The sequence below is a fragment of the Helianthus annuus genome, unplaced genomic scaffold (genome assembly GCF_002127325.2).
Source record: "Helianthus annuus cultivar XRQ/B unplaced genomic scaffold, HanXRQr2.0-SUNRISE HanXRQChr00c001, whole genome shotgun sequence".
NCBI lineage: Eukaryota > Viridiplantae > Streptophyta > Magnoliopsida > Asterales > Asteraceae > Helianthus > Helianthus annuus.
Genome location: NW_023395517.1, coordinates 310,970 through 329,843, shown reverse-complemented (window position 1 = coordinate 329,843; position 18,874 = coordinate 310,970). Strand labels below are relative to the sequence as shown.

The following is an 18,874-nucleotide window of genomic DNA, read 5'->3' as shown; positions in this document are numbered from 1 at the left end:
GGAACTGATCAGATCAATCAAGCTACTTTAACAATCATGTATGGACTCATAACTGGGTTCAAAATTGATTATGGGTCAGAATTTTTCAACCTAATCAAGAGGTCAATCATCACCAAAAATGGAAAAATAATCACACATCTGCCATATCCGAGGTTAATTTCCATTTTCATTTCTGAAACATTTGCTGAAAGAGAAATAGAAATTCCAATTTTGGAAAATTTGTGGAGATCAAACACTATGAAGGCCTGGAGTTCCAATCATGGTTGGGGATCTGACAAAGATATCCCTGAATTACCAGAAAGCATGCTATGTCTCATTACACCAGATTCACAGTTCAGAATACCGCATGAAGCACTTCTAACCAAATCAGACTCTACAACAGAAAGAGCCAGTAGAGAAGTTTTCAAATGCTCTTCATCACTAGAAGGAGATGAAGAACAGAAGTCAAAATCATCAAAAGAGGCAGGAGGAGAAGGAATTCTGATGATTACCAACTCACCAGATGACGCTGAAGATGACCAAATTCATGAAGGAAGAATTCATCCAGATTTTGATATACTACAAAAGACAGCACAAGAACATCATGCAGAATCACATATTGCTGGAAGAATTCATGAAGATGCTGGAGGTCATTCTGAAAAAGCTCAACTTGATGGCACTGAAATTGAAGCAACTGAGGTAACACATCATGATGAATCCCATATCGCTGGTACATCTATCTCAAGAACTGTTTTAGTTGATACTCACTCAAAACAAACAAAATCAGAAAGTTCAGTAAATGTTTCTTACAACATAGAACATTAAAGAACTGATATTGATAAAGAGGTTACTAGTGCTTTTAATCTCAACTCTGAATCAGAAAATGAGGAAGAGAAGGAGATCTTAACAGATGGAGATCAGGAAACTGATCAAGGAAATCTTAAAAAAGGTAACATGTTTACCTTAAAAACTTATGGAGAATCACATATTGATGTGATTCAAGGATATAAGGAAATCCAGGATGAGAGTATGTCACTCACCACTGGTGGATATGATATTGGTAACTTAAGGTTGCACCGAATTCTGGTAAAGCCAAGAGTGACCCTATCATTTCCAAAACAGCAGCAAATATGTTTGCAGCTGTAATGTTAGCAGGAACATCTGTTGTTCCAAATATCCCTGAAAAACCCATGAATCAAGAAACTCTGGAAACTATGTTGGAAAATGTTTACAAAGTCTGCAAAAGAAATCTACTGGAAGAAAAACTTGACATGTTGTTGTTAGAAATACAAGGTCAAAGGGCTGAGATGAAGACTTTATCAGAATCAGTAAAAGAAATAAAGAAACAAACTGATGATAACTCTAAAACACTAAAGTCTCTTCAGAAGATGAAAGAAAAAGCACCAGAACTCAACATCTTTGCATCAGAAATCCAGATGATTCTCACAGAAATAGAGAAGATCAAAGCACAAGTTGCAAATGTGATGGAGTCAAGGCAGTCAAGCAGTGGAAACAAAGTTTTGGAAGAAGTTACCATTCTAAGGGCAAGTAATAACAGTATCACAGATGCCCTTGAGAAGTTGTCAAAAGAATGGGCTGCAAGTCAGATGAAAGCTCAAACTGAATTTATCAACTTTAGAAAAACATGGCTAGCAACTCAAAACTGGTAAGAGAAGCACAACAACTAATGGAGAAAATGCAATTCAATATTGCAAAATTAGCCAAAATGGATCCTCAAGAACTCATGAAAGAAATTCCTGCTGAAAGCTCACCTCAGGAAGCTCCAAAGTCAACTCCACAACAATCATCAACCACACCAATTCCCAAAGCTGAAACCACAATGATGGGTCCACCTCCAAATATCCCAAAAGATGAAATGCTGAAAAGATTAGCAACTGCAAAATCTCAATGTATTACAAATTTGAAATTGCTAGCTGTTGTTCGAAATCTAACAGTATCTGATGACTCAGCAATAAGCAAATATATGAATATACAAACGATGAAGGAATGGGAACAAGAAGGTGATTCAGTGGCAAAATCAAAGATTGTTAAGAGAAAATTTTCTGAACCCAAGTCTGTCATGGTTAAAGAAATTGCCAGGGATGTAATGATATTTCCTGAATACAATCTGGTGAGTTATTATTTGACAAAAGAAGATGGGATTCCAAGATCACTAGCTCCTACCAGACTGGGTTTAAGAGAAGAAAGAATGAAAAGAGGGTCAGGTAGCATTCACAAGCATAATGAGAATCCGGTAAGGAGAATTTTAAAGGTGGATGAAGTGAAAGTTGCAACTGATGATATAGGAGGAACCTATGTGCAAAACAGATACACACTTCAAAGAGAAAATGGGTATGAACAGATGGTGACTGATGAAGAAATAGCTGACCAGCTGCATCCTTTAGACATTTTGTTCATGAAGAATCACTATGAAAAGGAAGAGAAAAATAACCAAGAGGTCAGAAGGGCATTAAATGGCATATCAAAGGCTGGAATATTATTATTTGAAAGAATGGCTTTTTCAGACTTTGATCTATGCATCAATTATGAACATGTGCACAACAAAAAGGTGTATTTCAGATCACCAAAGACAAAGGTTCCCTCAGAAATATTGGATGATGCAAGATCTGGAGACATCATTATGCAGACAAGCAAAGATGGAAAACAAGAATATGGTGTAATCTTCAGAGACTATGATAATAACAAAGCTTTGTTCAGAAGTGTTGACATCTGTAAGTACTCAAATCAAACTCTGAGGTATATCCTGAAAACCATGAACAGAAGATAGAACATCTTCAGAAGATAGAAAAGAACTTGGAGGAAAGCAGAAAAGAAATTGAGCAAATGATTGAAGAATGGATCCAAGCAAGAGAATGGTACAAAGACATGTATATTAGCTGCAACAAATATATCTCCTACAAAAAGAAGATAAAGAAAGGAGATGTGCATAAGAGAGTGAAGCTGAATTAAAGAAACTTGTTTATTTTCTTCATCTTTTATGTAATTTGTTTTTCAAAACTTTAGCAATTGGTTTAAATTTGCAAGTATTAAGTTTCCACTGTTTGGAAATTTTATATTCATGTGGTAGTTCATTTTCTTACAATACTTAGGGGGAAACTGTTAGGAAACTTTATTTGTAAGTATTGAAGAAAATATCAATCAACTGGATCTCTGAAGAAGATAACAGTCCTGAAGATCATAGCAAGAAGAAGAAAATCAGATAGGACAACTGAAATACAAAGTATCTACTTCAAAGAATCACAAGTTGATCAAGAGTTGATTTGGATTATCAGAGAAGGTCATTTCTGATGGATCTGATGATATTTCTGATGAAAATATCATCAGTTTCTGACGATTCTGATCATCAGACTTTCTGATGATTTGTTCACCAGAATTTCTGATGAAGTGGTTTATCAGAATTTCTGATGAAAGCCCCACTTGTCTAAAAATCACAACTCTATCCTGCCACCCATGACCGAAGCATGACATTACTGGTTATCATGATTACAAATGCAACTTGAACGATGGATTCAATGAATTTGTCAAATTGCTATTTTACGCAGGACTTATTGCATGAATAAACAATTGTTTATTCATGTACCCAGCCGTCTATAAATAGAAGGCTTGAGAGGCAGAAGAAACTTGAGTTTGATGCTTAGCATTCACATACATACACCCAAACTCCACTGCTCTTCTCACCCACAGAAATCAAGATTCATTTGTATTAGATAATAATCTTACAATCACCTTGTTAAACTAATTTGTTTCAAAGTGATATAAACTTGATAATTCTGTAGGTCTTGTTTCTTGAAAGTCTGATTTCCATTTCCGCACATCTTTTTCACATATACTGAAATCACTTGCCATATTACGTAAAAAGAAGTTGTTAAGGCCATTCTGGGTCCAACAGCCACGCCGCCCACCGCTACTATCGGCCAACACCACCACCCATCGTTGTTGGTGCCACCACCCGTCGCCGCCCACCACCCTCCACTGTCGCGCCAACTACCGCCGCCGCCATCCACAACCAACTCCACAACCCATCACCGATTTTATTCCATTTATTTTCCTGCCTATCAAACAACACAAGGTAATCATTCATTCCATTCCCACATGTAACCAAACAATACTATGGAATGGTAATGAGCCATGTCATTCCTTTGTCCATTCCATTACCTCGCTCATTCCATTCTCTCGTATGTTTCATTACCCCATACCAAACAGACCCTAGGTGCGTTTAAGTTTTCACCCGCTGACCTTTACATACATGTGCTTTTTGTTTCAGGTTAAGTCCTTTATTACAAACCCAGTTAATTTTTAGGTTTAAGCAGCATAGGGATGGCAAAAATGTGCCCAATATACTATATACTTTAAATCCTTTTTTCACGTTTTTCCCGCAGTACAGCACGGGTTGCACCTTACTGGTTTACAATGACACATTATCTCTATTTTATCAAATTATAATTTAGTTTCATTCATAAAAAATTTATAAATAAAAAAGAAGAAGTAAAAAAAAGGAAGGTCTTACATGAATTTCAAAAGTTGTTATCTGAAGTTCCCCGACAACTTGGTCCTTATTAGGCTCATGTACTTGCTCCTCCTTTAAGAAATAGTATTTGAGAAAATAAAATTAATGCTCAAAACTATAAATTTGTGATAAAACTACAAATTGGCTGTGAAAGCTATTTACTAAGGAAAACTATAAAAACTATAAAACAATGAAATAATTGATAATATAATAGATGATAAGATGTCAACGAAGTTGGTATCCAAAGATGTTACCTTAAAAATAAAAATCATCAAATAAATTTAACAATAAATTACCAGTTAAATTTGGTAACAAAATAATGAATACGAAAAGAAAATTAACAAACTATAGAATTAATACCATAAACAAGTCAAATTTGGTAACAAAATAATGAATATCAAAGAAAGTGGGAGTTCTATTGTAACTTCTATACACGAAAAAGATTGGTGGCCAGAATTCATCCAACATATGGATGTAAACTGAAGATTAGTTTTTTTTATGTGTTGAACAATGCGTATAATCTTATGGAACATGCAATATTTCAAATCCGAATAAAAAGGTGAGAAAGTGACAAAAACACATTAGTATTTACCCTAAGGGGCTGCCAATTAGCAAGGGCAAGGGCATGACCTTCAAGGGGTCCCCATCTAAGTCCCATAAGCTTCAACCAAGGGGTAGCCTCCCTAACCAATTCTTTAAATGGAAGCACTAGAGATTGGGTTCTTGTAAAGTAGAAATTTACTTTAGAGTTAATTGCCAAAATCATCCCTTAGGTTTGGACACGTTTGTCATTTTCGTCTAAAATAACTTTTTTTGTACCATTTTGCCCCCCACGTTTGGCATTTTTTTGCCATTTTCATCCAAATGACTAACTTATGGGCTGTTTGTTTACCTCTTAATGAGGCTCTTAATGAGGCTCTTAATGATTCAGACCTCTTACTAGTTCAGCACTTAATGTTTCAGACTGTTTGTTTAGCGAGCAGATGTCTGAATGGTTAAACATTATACTAGGCCTGAATGGTTAAGACCTCTAATCTGAATTGGTCAGACATTTGCTTCTGAACGGTTAAGCATTATATTGGCGTTTAATGGTTCAGACCTCTTAATGGTTCAGCACTTAATGGTTCAAACCTCTTACTGGTTCAGCACTTAACCATTCAGAAGTTGCCAAACGGCCCCTTAGTTAAAACACCATTTGATGAGGGGTATTTTGAAATTTTACATTTATATGTAGGGGTATTTTGGTCTTTTGGCTTTATCATTTTATATATTATATAAAAATGTATATTTGATTATTTTGGTCTTTTGGCTTTGTATAAATGTGCATCATCGCAGACAGTACTTCTCCACTCAACTTATCTCCGACAAGGCGACAACTATCACCGCCATTAACCACCACTCCCGCCACTACCTGCCACGACCTCCATCATCTTCATCAACCCCCATCACCTCCACCTCCACCAACCACCTGGCATCACCGGATTCCTCTCTACCACTGCCCAAAGTCGTTGACGAAGCCGATGATGACAGATTTGGCGCATGCATTCAACTCTCTAAACTCCGACGACTCTGCGGGGGTCATCATACTGTCCGGGTTGGGTCAGTTGTTATGTTCGGGTGTGGATCTGACTTCTGGTAAAGGTGTGTTCAAGGGAGACGTGAAGGAGGTAGAAACTGGCCCAATTGCTCAGATGAAACGGTGTTACGTTTGCTTCAGTTTCATTCATTCATCATGCTGATTTTGTTTTAGAAACCTTAGAATTCGTTTTAATTGAGTCGAGTAGGGCTCAATACGTTTCGGATTTGTTCAAGAATTGAGTCAAATCAAGGAGATGTCAACAGTTTTTTTACGGGAAATTGAAGAAAAATTGAATTGTTGTTATTTTGTTGAACGAATTTTGATAGAATTGGGTGGGGTTTCAGATCCGACAATGGTGGTTATGGCTGGTATGGTAGGGTTTCAAATTTGGCAATGGTGGTAATGGCTGGTCGGGTGGTGGTGGTGGAGGTGCAGGTGCAGGTGGGGTGACTAGGGATGAAGAAGAATGTTTTTTTATTAAAATAAAATGATAAAGCGAAAAGACCAAAATACCCCTACTTGTAAATTAAAATTTCAAACATACCCTCATTAAACACGGTGTTTTTTTTTAACTAAGTTAGTCATTTGGATAAAAATGGCAAAAACTGCCAAACGTGGGGGGCAAAATGTTACAAAAAGGTCATTTGGACGAAAATGACAAACGTACCCAAACCTCAGGGACGATTTTGGCAATTAACTCTTTACTTTATTTGACAAAAAGTTTGGACATACAGTTTTAGTTGTGGATCAACTTTGATGTCTTTGTAAGAAGTCTAGCTTAAGATTCAATAGCATTATCATAGGTTGGCTTTAATCTTTGAAAGGATTTGTGTTTAAATGACTGGGTTCTTCTCTTCGATTGTGTCTTATTTGGATATTTTCAGGACCCTTTCTTTGTAACAATTTAGCCAAAAGAAATTGTAGTATTATATATGCCTAATACTTATTTCTTATGCATTAAGAGAATATGCACCCTATGATAATACAAAAACACAAACATACCCGACTTACTTGAAAGACCAATGCTTGCTCAAGTTCACTGAGAACAACTTTCATTGTTGGGCGTTGGTCTTGACTCTCCGCCACACACTGGTTTGCAACTTTTAAAAATGTGTACAAAGAATCCTTGTTGGCTCCTCTAATTGGATTATGACTCTGTTTACTGGTTTCTTCTTTTAGAATAGGATCTATAATGTCATCTGTTGTCCCATTGGAGAAGTTTTGTCTTGCAACATGAACCAGCCCTTTCTCACTATGCTTAAGATAAATTTGGTCCCAAGCTACTCTTCCGCATAGAATTTCAAACATAACTACTCCAAAGCTATACACATCTGACTCTCTTTTTAGCTTACCGGTCTTCGCATATTCTGGATCCACATGGAACTTTGACTTAAAATTTGTTCTTTTACATAGAGCTTCGTCTTTTTGATTTGGAGACAGGAATACTGCGAACTCAAAGTCTTCGATCTTTGCCCTGCAATTCTCATCCAACCCAAATCTTGAAGGATCTATATAACTGTGTATCATCATTTTTTTATCATCCATCTCATAATGAAGGTAATTCAGTGCGTGCGCACCGTCAATGCAGATTTTCAGACGTTTTTCCCAAGTCAAATTATGCATTTTTTTTACGTTAACCAAATAATCACTAAGGAATCCATTAGAAAATTTCTCGATGACAAGTATCCTCTCAAAACTTTCAACACAAAATCCTATTAGAGTGACTATGTTGTGATGCTTAACACTAGCAAGCACTTCAAGTTCTGTATAAAATAATTCTTCTTCGTGCTCGTCAACTTTAGGAAGGAAGCGCTTTATCACAACTGCGCTGTGTCTCTTAAATAGTTTACATTTACTCATCTCTTCTATGAAGGAAGGGTTTTCTTTATCAAAATGGCCTAGTTCTACTGTGTACCACGTATAGCATCTCCCTGAGAAAGCTTTATATGTGTCTGAAAAATTATGGGTCGCTAACCTTATATCATGAAGCTCAATCTTCAAGTGTTCCAAGTTATTTCCCTGCAAACATGTGACAGGGAAAAGAGAATTACAAATTATGAAATTATATATACCTGTTAGATACATCAGAATGAATTGTGGTTAATAAAATTGATATTGAAGGCTTTATGTAAATGAAAAGCGTAATGAGAGAACCCAGAACCCAAGTTTGAATCCTAAAGGCTCTATGAAAACAAGAAATGTGGGGTCATGAATTGAGTGATTCCATGGATGGTGTTTCTTTAGTTTAGTATTTGGGATTCGGTTGAGAGGTTTTTTGATTGAGTGTAAAATTCTTAAGGGGGGATGGTGTAAAAAGAGAGAGTAGTGATGGTGAAATTCTTTTAGTTTTTCTCTAATTATTTAACCTTTTTTTCTTTTTTTATTTTATGAACGGGTACAACTTACGGAATTTTTTCAACGTGTCTACATTTAACATCCCCTTCTAAAGTCCATCTACTGAAAGGATGGATACGTAAGAAATGCTAAACCAAAAGGAGGATAAGGGTAATTGTCAAAGTTAATAGAACAAAAGTACAATTTTCTTATTTTCGTTAAAATAATTTTGGGGTAGGCTAAATGTACCCCCCTCTTGTTACTTTTTATACCCCCTTTCCATAAAATCATATTAAACTTGTAATTTTTACCCCCTATACAAATCAGCATTTTAAAAAATATTCTTTTTGTTACAAAATAAATTCAAAAGTGTAAAAAAAGATTATCAACCCATCAAGACTTGGATCGAAGTGAACACTTTTCGTGAAAACCAGTTTAAGACTCGGATCGAAGTGAACAATTTTCTAAAGCAAAACAAATGAATAGGTTTGATTCACATTTTCTCTTCTTCTTTTAAAAAATATATTAAACTGTTTGATTTCGAAAATATATGTGGATTTTTTTTGTAATCAAAAGTAGGTCGTTCGAAACCAAAAGTAACGTAAAAGCAAAAAGTTAATTACGAATAATCATCGGTTTTCGACCACGCATCAGATACCCACTTCAAATAGTTCTAAAATAAAAAAAACAATTCAAAATATTAAAAATAATAAATATAAGACATTTAAAATACAAACTAGAGGATAAAAAAATATAATGTAGACTTTTATCAAAAATAAAATTCAAAACTTTTTTATTATTGTTTTTATATGAAAAACATTATTAGTAATTTGTAAAGATGTGCAATAAAAGAAAACATAATCAAAATACTATTTGAGAAAGTGTAAAAAATATCTGAAAACTTTTTAAAAAATAACGTTTTTTAAATAAACATAAAAAGTAAACAATTAAAAAAACGTCTATAATATATTTTTACACTTTTGAATTTGTTTTGTAACAAAAAAGAATACTTTTAAAAAAATATGACTTGTTTAGGGGGTGAATATGACAAGTTTAAATATGAGTTTATGGAAAAGGGGGTATAAAAAGTAACAAGAGGGGGTACATTTAGTAGCCCCCATAATTTTTTGGGTAGTGGCGGCGGTAAGATGGCTGCGATATATACAGGTACCAAAGAAGCAATACGAAGATTTAATAAATTTTAGTACTGGCAATTAAAAATTATAATTATATCCTTATACAAAAACCAACTTAACTTTGCAAAAAGCACTTTAACGGTGTTAATTATTTGCCATTTGCCCCTTGCCCCTAAACCTAATGCATATAATGGTAACCGTTTGTGTTAATAACCGTTCAAAATACTAACATTATTCATCTTATACGACACACCCTTTTATAATATGGCACACCTTGATAGGCACCGATTAATTCATAGATACCATGAAAGATATGAAGCAAAATAAGAACAGATAAGAAAATGAGAGAAGATTTCTTTGGATTGTTGTTGTAAATTGTGATCAAATTAAATCGTTCGGTTGTCTAAATTATTCTTTGATGACCAATAATATGCTTTAATGATTTCACCTTTTTCTGGTTTGAACAAATTTCTTGAGTGGAAAACAGGGGTTTGAAAAGGCATACCTTTTCGGTTTCACCGTTTTATTAAACGACACACACCCTTTCGAAAAAGATATAATCCCCGACTTTTCGTTTCAATTCATTTGCATACCTTCAAATCTGACACATGTGAATCAAATTTTGATATTTCCAGACTGGAGTCGTCACCAGATCGTGTGAAGTTTCTGTAAAGTCGCCTTACCGACACTCGCCTCAATTGAACCGGCGCTAATGCTCGCATTATCTCTGTTCATTACTATATAATACAAAAAACAATACTATATAATACAAAAAACAACTTGGGGTGCATTGAAAGGACACAACCTTTTAGATAAAGAGGTCATACTATTTCGTTTAAAATTACTATTACTATTACTATTACTATTACTATATAATACAAAAAGCAACTTGGGGTGCATTGAAAGGACACAACCTTTTAGATAAAGAGGTTATACTATTTCGCTTAAAACTTGGGGTACATTCAAAGGACACAACCTTTTAGATAAGGAGATTGTACTATTTTGTTTAAAACTCATGTCGATTAATACCCTTTCGTATAGAAATGGCCGCACCTTTTTGTTCATAAATTGCGTAGGTTAGAAAAACTTTTTAGGCAACCAAATGAATTGCAACCATTTAGCCACCTTTGTTAAAGAATCGCGCCACCGCTTCCTCGATACGGAATCCCAAACGCCACCATCTTTAAATCCCCTAAGGAACCCAAATAGCCAGCATGTTCATTATATTCAAATCCCCTTCTAAATAATCTCAAAACCTTCCCCAGTTTCGCTCGACATCAAAGGTCCGTTTATTAAATTTTCGTTTCAAACATATGTTTTTTTTAGAGTAAATTACTTTTTGAGTCCCTGTGTTTTAGTGGTTTTAACTACTTGAGTCCAAAATCAAAAAGTTTAACGCCCTGAGTCCCTAGCCATTTATTTTATAACGTTTTGAGTCCAATTTTGTTCATTTTATAACGATTTGAGTAAAAAAATGGACTCAAAAGGTTAAAATTTAGACTCAAAAGGACTCAAATGGTTAATGAAAATGCTTATAGGGACTCAGGTCGTTAAACTTTTTGCTTTTGGACTCAACTAGTTAAAACCACTAAAACACAGGGACTCAAAAAGTAATTTACCCTTTTTTCCATAATTTTCATTTGTTCCTTGAATTTGCTTCCAGAAGGGTCGATTTCAAGGAACACTACATTGGAATCATCGCGGTATCGTGATCTGACAAGTTTCTGGTGACACATGGGTGCGAAAGTAATCGCCAACGCTGGCGCCGGTGACCGGATTTAATTTAAAACTTTTTGAATCCCGGCATCAACCTGTTTATCATAACGTGGGCCTAGCGATTGACTCATGAATACAATTCGCATGTGTATGCATCAACGAAAACAATGAATTTCAATTGGCGTTTATGACGTGTGTATGTACAGATACAAACAACATGTATGTCTTTGATTGCCCCTTTGCAGAGGAAACTAGTGTGTGTTTTGTGTGTCGGTTTTAAGAGAGAATAAGGAATAAGGGATTTCTTGGGTTGGTGCGAGTTACTTTGATTTCTTAGGTCATGTGTGTTTATGATCATGGGAATTTTTTAAAAAAAGGTCGGTTGAAAATGTTTGTTGTATTGAAATTTTCAAACAGAAGTATTGAATTATATTCTCATTAACTTTTTTTAACGGTAAGGAATGACGTGTCAATCATCGTGAGACCGGGTGCTGTGGTCAAGGTCGACTACTCGACCGCCGCCAGCCTCTTGGCTCTCCCAGATGCGCGGAAATCCGACCTCCACCCGCCCGAAGGCACGGCAGTGGAATAATCGGTAAAACCTCGCCTCCCATTCAAACGAACCGGCGTCACCCGTATTCGCCCTTCACCTGGGTGTCGAAGAAAATAGTGAGGAGAGTGGGGTCGAACCTGGGTCACAAGAAACACCAAACTTTTTCTCAACCACTCAACTACTACATTGATATATTCTTCATTAACTTACCCACAGAAGTATGTGAAGTATTTTTTTTTTTTTTTTCAGCGCAAAATCGTGATTTGCATGGAAGTTTGAATATAATATAAGTTAGGAATTCACAAGTTTTATTATTACGCACAGGGTATAATATTTGTCCATGTTTGTTATGAATTACACTGTTAATAGCGTGCATAAAAGGACATTGACTTTAAATTTTGATTTTAATTATTTTGAGTAGATTTTATTTTGAAAGGCAATTATTTTGAGTAGATAAACCATTAACTTTATTTTGTTCAGACATGTAAACCGTTAACTCTATTTTGTTTAGACATAGAGTGATCATCATTACTTGACGGGTAACACCACACGGTGTGAAGAGGTTTGAAGATGAGGCAACATGCGATATGTGGACCACGCGTCAGAATGTGGCATGATGCTAAATAGACGGTGTGGTAGTGGTGTGGTTAGTGGCGTTTTTATAAAAAAAAAAATATATATATAGACATCAACCGTTTTTATTGAAAAAAATATATATATACATCAACTAATTAAAACACACTCAAATTTCACCCAACAATCAAGAGCCTCCACTCACAACCCAAATGCCCCCACGCCGATGGAAAACCCCAGGCCCAAACATAAACGCCATGTACAACGTTGTTCCCGGGGTGGTGTGTGCGACGTGATATGGCATAAACGCCATAAAATCACGCCCACACTGTGGTCAAAAGGTGACATTTATTGAGTATGATGATGATCGTTTATAAAAAATCTCATGTTATAAAGAAAAAAACCAATAAAGCCTAATTCCATCATGTATCATTATATACGTTTAAGGTTATTTGATAATTTTATAACTCAAGTATTCTTTCAATTTTTCATCAGCAAAATGATTTAATCCAAAAGATTCAATCAAATACCGTTTGCAAGATTGGTAATTTGTGTTTTGTTTGTGTGGCTATTTTATATATAATTTGGTTTTGACCAATTCTTTTTAAGGGCTTTCTTATAAATAACTAGGTTATAACCCCGTGTATTATACGGGTTGAATAAATGTAACTTTATATACTAAATTAAAGCAGTTATTCTTTAAAAAATCTCGTTTATTACACGAGTTGAACAAATGTAGTTTTATATATTAAATAATAAAAAAATTATATCTCTAAGAACCTCCATGTATTGTACTGAATAAATATAATTTTATATACCAAATAATAAAAATCCGTGTATTGTACGGGTTGAATAAATCTTATTATATATGCTAAATGATAAAAAAAATTATATCTTTAAAAACACTGTGTATTACACGGGTTAAATAAATGTAATTTTGTAACCTTGTATACCGGATGCGGGGTGAATATATACTAAATAATAAAAAAAAAGGTTATATCTTTAAAAAACACCATGTATTACACGGGTTAAATAAATGTGATTTTGTATAGTAAATATTAATAATATGCTATTGGATTGGTTTAAAAAATCAAAAATTTGGTTCGTTTTAATTCGAATCAAATCACAAATTTGGTTAAGTTTAATTCGAATTGATTAGAACCCCGATTTGAAAAATCAAAAACAAAATTATATTATTAGCTTCTCTTCCTAATTAGTGTTTTTTCTGAATGTTTGATCTAATGTCTAATAAGTTATTTTGTAAATTTTGTTTGTACTTTAAATTTTTTATATGAGCGTATTATTGTTTTTTTTAAATTTAAGATTATTGTTTTGTGTTATTATTTAAAAAATATCTTTAATTTATAACTTAAATTTGAAGATAATATATTAGCAGAAAAAATAGAATGATTCTATCCGACATTCAAAGTAAGATAAGATTTAATATTAATTGATTATTTATTATTTAATTAATTGATATCAGATAAGTATGAAAATGCAGGAAATTACAAATGTAGACGTCTTCAATGAATGACACGTGTCACTTATTGGTTTCTTTTATTATAGTAGATAGATATAGTGCCATGATTTAGGGTAGGGATAAAACAATATTAAAAAGAATGGTTTGCAAAAAGTATATCTACATCTCATACGTGAACCCAAAGACTTTCATAATTAATAACCCGCTGCAATGTGCGGGATAGCGTCAACTCGTATTAAAACATTATTCAACGTATACAAAACACATGGCGGGTAATAGTACTTTCATTGGATTGGTTGAGTTGGGCGGCCACATGCCACCCACAACTTTTTTTTTTTTTTTTTGCCAAATGACGATTTTGCTCGTTTATATTTATAGTCATGCATGACACTCTCCTATTGGCCCAATAAATTTACGATTTTATCTCGTTTTAAAATTACGATTTTACCATCGGTTCAAAATAATGCTTTTACCCTCACTTAAAAATAAATTTATGTTTTTGCTCCCAGATAAAAATTTTCAATTTTTCCCTCAGTTCAACATTACGATTTTGCCCCATTTTTGCCATTAGGTTTTTTTCCTTATAATAACGATTTTTTCATCTGTTCAAAATTATGTTTTTACCCTCATTTAAAAATAAATTTTCGCTTTTCATCCCAGCTAAAAATTTCAATTTTGCCCCGTTTAAATTTACAGTTTTGACATTAGTTTTTTTACTTACACAACCAAGTTACGATTTTGCCCTCAACCCCATTGGTCCATTGAATTTAAGATTTTATCCTTGAAACAAAATTATGATTTCCCCTCTACGTTTTCCCATCGTTTTAATTTTTCTAGCAAAACTATGAAAGTTTTTTGTTTTAATTGGTTGACTCGATTTATTTTTTTTTCGTATAAAGGAGCTGTCTAACACTCGCTTATTAGTCCTGAAAAATTACAGTTTTGCCCTGAGACCAAAATTATTGTCTTATCATCGTTTTAGTTTTTTTTCCTAGCAAAATTATACTAGTGTTTTTTTAATTGATTGATAACTATTCGGTCATCGCCCCGCAACGCGGGCGGGACTTTAACTAGCTTAATACACAACTGATATATGATCATTTTGAAATAATTTTAATTAAAATTTTCATTTAGTTGTAATTAAGAACAATGAAATTTAAAGTATAATTAACAATATTATTTTGAACGTCCAACACAGCCATACCACCACTCACCTAGGGGCGGACCCACGTTAAATGCAACGGAAACCCCGGACCCCAATCTTTTTTCTAAAAAGTAGTAGAAGCGGTATATAAAATTTTTCTATGGACCCCATAAAATAATTTAGTTGGACCCCATAACAATGAGAGTGAGTCTGGTGCATTGGTAAAACCCTTTGTTTACACACAAAAGGTCCCAGATTCGATACTTGTTTGTTTGGTCATTTTTTGTGTTTTTTTAAATATTATTTTAAAGTTGGGTATTTTAATAGCCTTTCAAAAGAATCAAGAAACCCTCCACCTTCCTCCGCCTTCGGCCTCCCTCCTCCTCTGGCCTCCCACCGCCGGCTCCCCCTTCCTCCGCCCTCTGCCGCCCTATCCGTCTCCACTAGTAATAATTTTTTTTTACTTCTGTAACTTGCATTTTGGTATATATCTAGTTGTTTAAGGACTGTTTGGCTATGAATCTTTGTATATATCTACAGAATTTTTTTTTCTTCTGTAACTTGAATTTAAGGTTTAGGGTTTGCTATGAATTTTTTTTTTTTTTTTTTTTACTTCTGTAACTACTTGAATTTTGTTATTTATGTAATTACTTATCATCTTAAAACTTGAATTACAGGCCAAATTATGGAAGAATCATTGAAAAGAAAGTTTCATGTCTCATCTTCTTCAAGTAATACTCGTATGAGAATTGATTTGGAAGATCTTCCATGGGATCCCGCCGAACGAAAACCAATTTTGTCTTATGACTTTAACCAAAGAGATGAAATTAGATGGGCGTATTTGAATAAAGGTCCATGTCAACCGCAAGGTCATGTTTCCAAAACGAGATATTGGTGGTAGATTAATACAATTTAGTCCCGACTGGTTTAAGGAATTTGGATGTTGGTTAGAATATAGTGTAAAATCAGATGCCGTATTTTGCTTGGTTTGCTACGTGTTCAAAGAAAGTGGTCAAAAAGATGCATTTGTTATATCGGATGCCGCATTTGTGATGATTATATGAACGATTGTTGCATTTGTTATATCGAAAGAGACCTTCTTGTCTCAGTCGACGATGTAATGGATCGTTTTCAGAAGATGAAAACTCGTCCGGAACAACTCTAAAAGTTTGTAATGCTTTTTTTCGTTTCGAAAGACATCGTATGTTTATTGTGTGTTTTCTAATGAGTAATGATTATTTAATTTTGTTATGGTATTGTATTTTATCATGTTCCTCATCCCGACCCGACCAAACGACGACGACCTGAAAATTTTAACTTTTGTTTGTCAAAAATTTGAACACCAAAAAAAGTGAACCCCATTGAAAAAAATCTTGGGTCCACCACTGCACTAACCACAGGTGCACCTATAGGGTAAAGGCCACTCATGCCCACGATTGCAGGTAATTTTATAAATACAATATAAAAACAACTTTTCTTTAAGAGTTAATTACTGTTTTCGTCCCTGTGGTTTGTCAAAAATCACTATTTCAGTCTATTAGTTTAAAAATTGCGATTTCAGTCCCCGCGGTTTCACTTTCGTAACCATTTCAGTCCACTTCGTAACCATTTCAGTCCCTTACTAATAGATTAAATGAATTGAAATGGTTACGAAAGTGAAACCACAGGGACTGAAATGGTTACGATAGTGAAACCACAGGGACTGAATCGTAATTTTTAAACGAATGGACTGAAATAGTGATTTTTGACAAACCATAGGGATGAAAACAGTAATTAACTCTTTATTTAATAAACAACTGTTACATAGCAATTCTTTTAATTAATTTTATTTTAGTTGTAACTAACAATGAATTTTAAATTATAATTAACAATATTACTTTGATAAAAATTAACAAATAACAAATATTATATGGCAATATCGGTTTTTTCCCTCTTAAAGTGATAATCTTTGAAGTAAACAAATTAAGAACAAAGGGAAATGAACTTAAAGGCATAATGAAAAACAAAAAAGCCAAAAAAGTCTTACAAAATTTTCAGGTCGTGGTTGAAACTTCAATGCATTCTCCAAGGCTTTCTCAAGTTCGCTAACAATATTGAGCATATGTGGGCGATGTGATCGCTCTTCCTTTAGGCAAGAATATGCCGTTTCTGAGTATATTCTAAGTGATCTTACGGATATTTGATATTTGGAAATTTGATTCTTTAGATCGGGTTGGATTATATCGGGCAATGTTTCCATTTCATAATGATGCATGACCAATGTAGCTAGTAACCTATTAGCATCGTTCTTAATATATGCTCTCCTCCCACACAATATTTCGAACAAAACAACACCGAATGCATAGATATCCGACTTGCAGGTCACACCTTTGGTCTTTCCAATTTCTGGATCCATATACCCTATTGTGCCAATAGGTTCAGAAAGGGTGATCTGGTCCATTCGGTTAACTGCTTGTTTGATGGATATTTCAAAACCGGATAACTTAGCTTCCCAATTCTCGTCTAATAAAATTGTGGAGCTGTTAACGTTACGGTGTATAACACCATAACCACGTCTCTCATCATAATGGAGGTAACTCAACGCACGAGCCACACCAACACTTATCCTCAATCTTTGTGTCCATGTGAGGTTGGGGTTGTTTAGATGCTCCTGGAGACTTCCGTTGGCTGCATATGTGGTTATGATGATCTTCTCATCTTTCTCATTGCAAAATCCAATGATAGAGACCAGATTTGTATGCTTGAGATCTGAAAGCGCTGAAATTTCTGTCCAGAACTCAACGTGTCCTTCACCATGCGTACGATCTAACCTCCTTGCAGCAATCTTGATCAACTTCCCGGACCGCTGGAGTTGTCCTTTGTATGCTGGTCCAAATCCACCACGACCAATGATGTTATCATCATGAAAGTTATTGGTGGCGTTTAGTACGTCTTCAAGTGGAATTTGTAAGTGAGCAAACTTGGTGATTGTTGTTGTCATGTTTCTGTTTATAAAGTAATAAAGAGTGAAAAATCAATGGATTACAAATGAATGACAATGTAACACATACGGGCAAGCACATTATATATGAAATATTTTGAAGCAATTTGTTTTATAAGAAAACCATTATAAAAAATTTTCTTTTAGATTTCAAAAGTATTGTAACCGGGTTAGTAATGCCGGGTTCTGGTTTCTTCATTGATTTATTTATTTATTTTTTTTTTATTATACATGTTTCAAATTATTTTATTCTTTTTCTTAATTTTCACGTGAAAGCATAAATAATTTACATCGAGATAGTTGGTAAACGGGCTACAAGCTGCGCCGCTACCCCTTTTTGAATAGCAAAACTAAGCCTTTTAAAAACTACGTCCATAGATCTCGGGGTCATAACATTACTATGCATGACCCTTTGAACTCGACTAAGTAGGTCCACAGCCTCTGGCGCCAGAAAACCAAAAGTATCAAAAGCAAAACTACCTTAGAAATTTTTGTAGTGCCAAACAGAGAGGCCGGATCGAACCTGGTAATGGGTATGAAAAAGGCTCTGAACAGAAGCAGCGGCTAGCGGTAGATGAGATCTGGACAACAGCGAGCGGCGGTGGAAGAGATCCAGATAGCAAGTGATCGAATGGCAGTGGCGTGAGAGGAATTTGGAGATGTTGAAGGAATGTGAGTGAGAGGGAATCAAGGGGAAAGGGAGTGGAAACGAGTGTAAATAGAACAGTGTTCAAGGGGATGGGTAGAGTACCGTCCTGCCTTTTTTTCTTATTTCTTAATTTCATAGTCGCTGTATAAAATATATAAGATGATCGATTTTTTAAATATTATTTTGTTTTTTGAACGTCTAAGTATAAAATGGTAACGTGCAA

At 34.6% G+C, this 18,874-nt stretch overlaps 2 protein-coding genes across 2 annotated transcripts; both read right to left on the bottom strand.

Moving 5' to 3' along the window:
- Positions 1-3,907: 3,907 nt before the first annotated feature.
- Positions 3,908-10,278, bottom strand: LOC118489680 (calmodulin-binding receptor-like cytoplasmic kinase 2). The gene is made up of 3 exons (XM_035987206.1): positions 10,150-10,278; positions 7,098-8,105; positions 3,908-4,048 (listed from the first exon to the last, which is right to left on the bottom strand). Exons 1-3 carry the CDS (start codon positions 10,276-10,278, stop codon positions 3,908-3,910), a joined length of 1,278 nt encoding a protein of 425 aa, XP_035843099.1.
- A 6,680-nt stretch (positions 10,279-16,958) lies between these two features.
- On the bottom strand, positions 16,959-18,645 carry LOC118489670 (probable receptor-like protein kinase At2g23200). The gene is made up of 2 exons (XM_035987193.1): positions 18,526-18,645; positions 16,959-18,006 (listed from the first exon to the last, which is right to left on the bottom strand). Exon 2 carries the CDS (start codon positions 18,000-18,002, stop codon positions 17,007-17,009), a length of 996 nt encoding a protein of 331 aa, XP_035843086.1. The 5' UTR covers positions 18,003-18,006; positions 18,526-18,645; the 3' UTR covers positions 16,959-17,006.
- Between the last annotated feature and the right edge of the window lie 229 nt (positions 18,646-18,874).

Coding starts and splice junctions, on each gene's coding strand:
- LOC118489680 (XM_035987206.1), bottom strand. CDS start 10,278: ATGCGAGCATTAGCGCCGGTTCAATTGAGGCGAGTGTCGGTAAGGCGA. Junction 8,106..10,149: donor CACATGTGTCAGATTTGAAG/GTATGCAAATGA, acceptor ACATGTTTGCAG/GGAAATAACTTGGAACACTT. Junction 4,049..7,097: donor AGCAAGCATTGGTCTTTCAA/GTAAGTCGGGTA, acceptor TTTGATAGGCAG/GAAAATAAATGGAATAAAAT.
- LOC118489670 (XM_035987193.1), bottom strand. CDS start 18,002: ATGACAACAACAATCACCAAGTTTGCTCACTTACAAATTCCACTTGAA.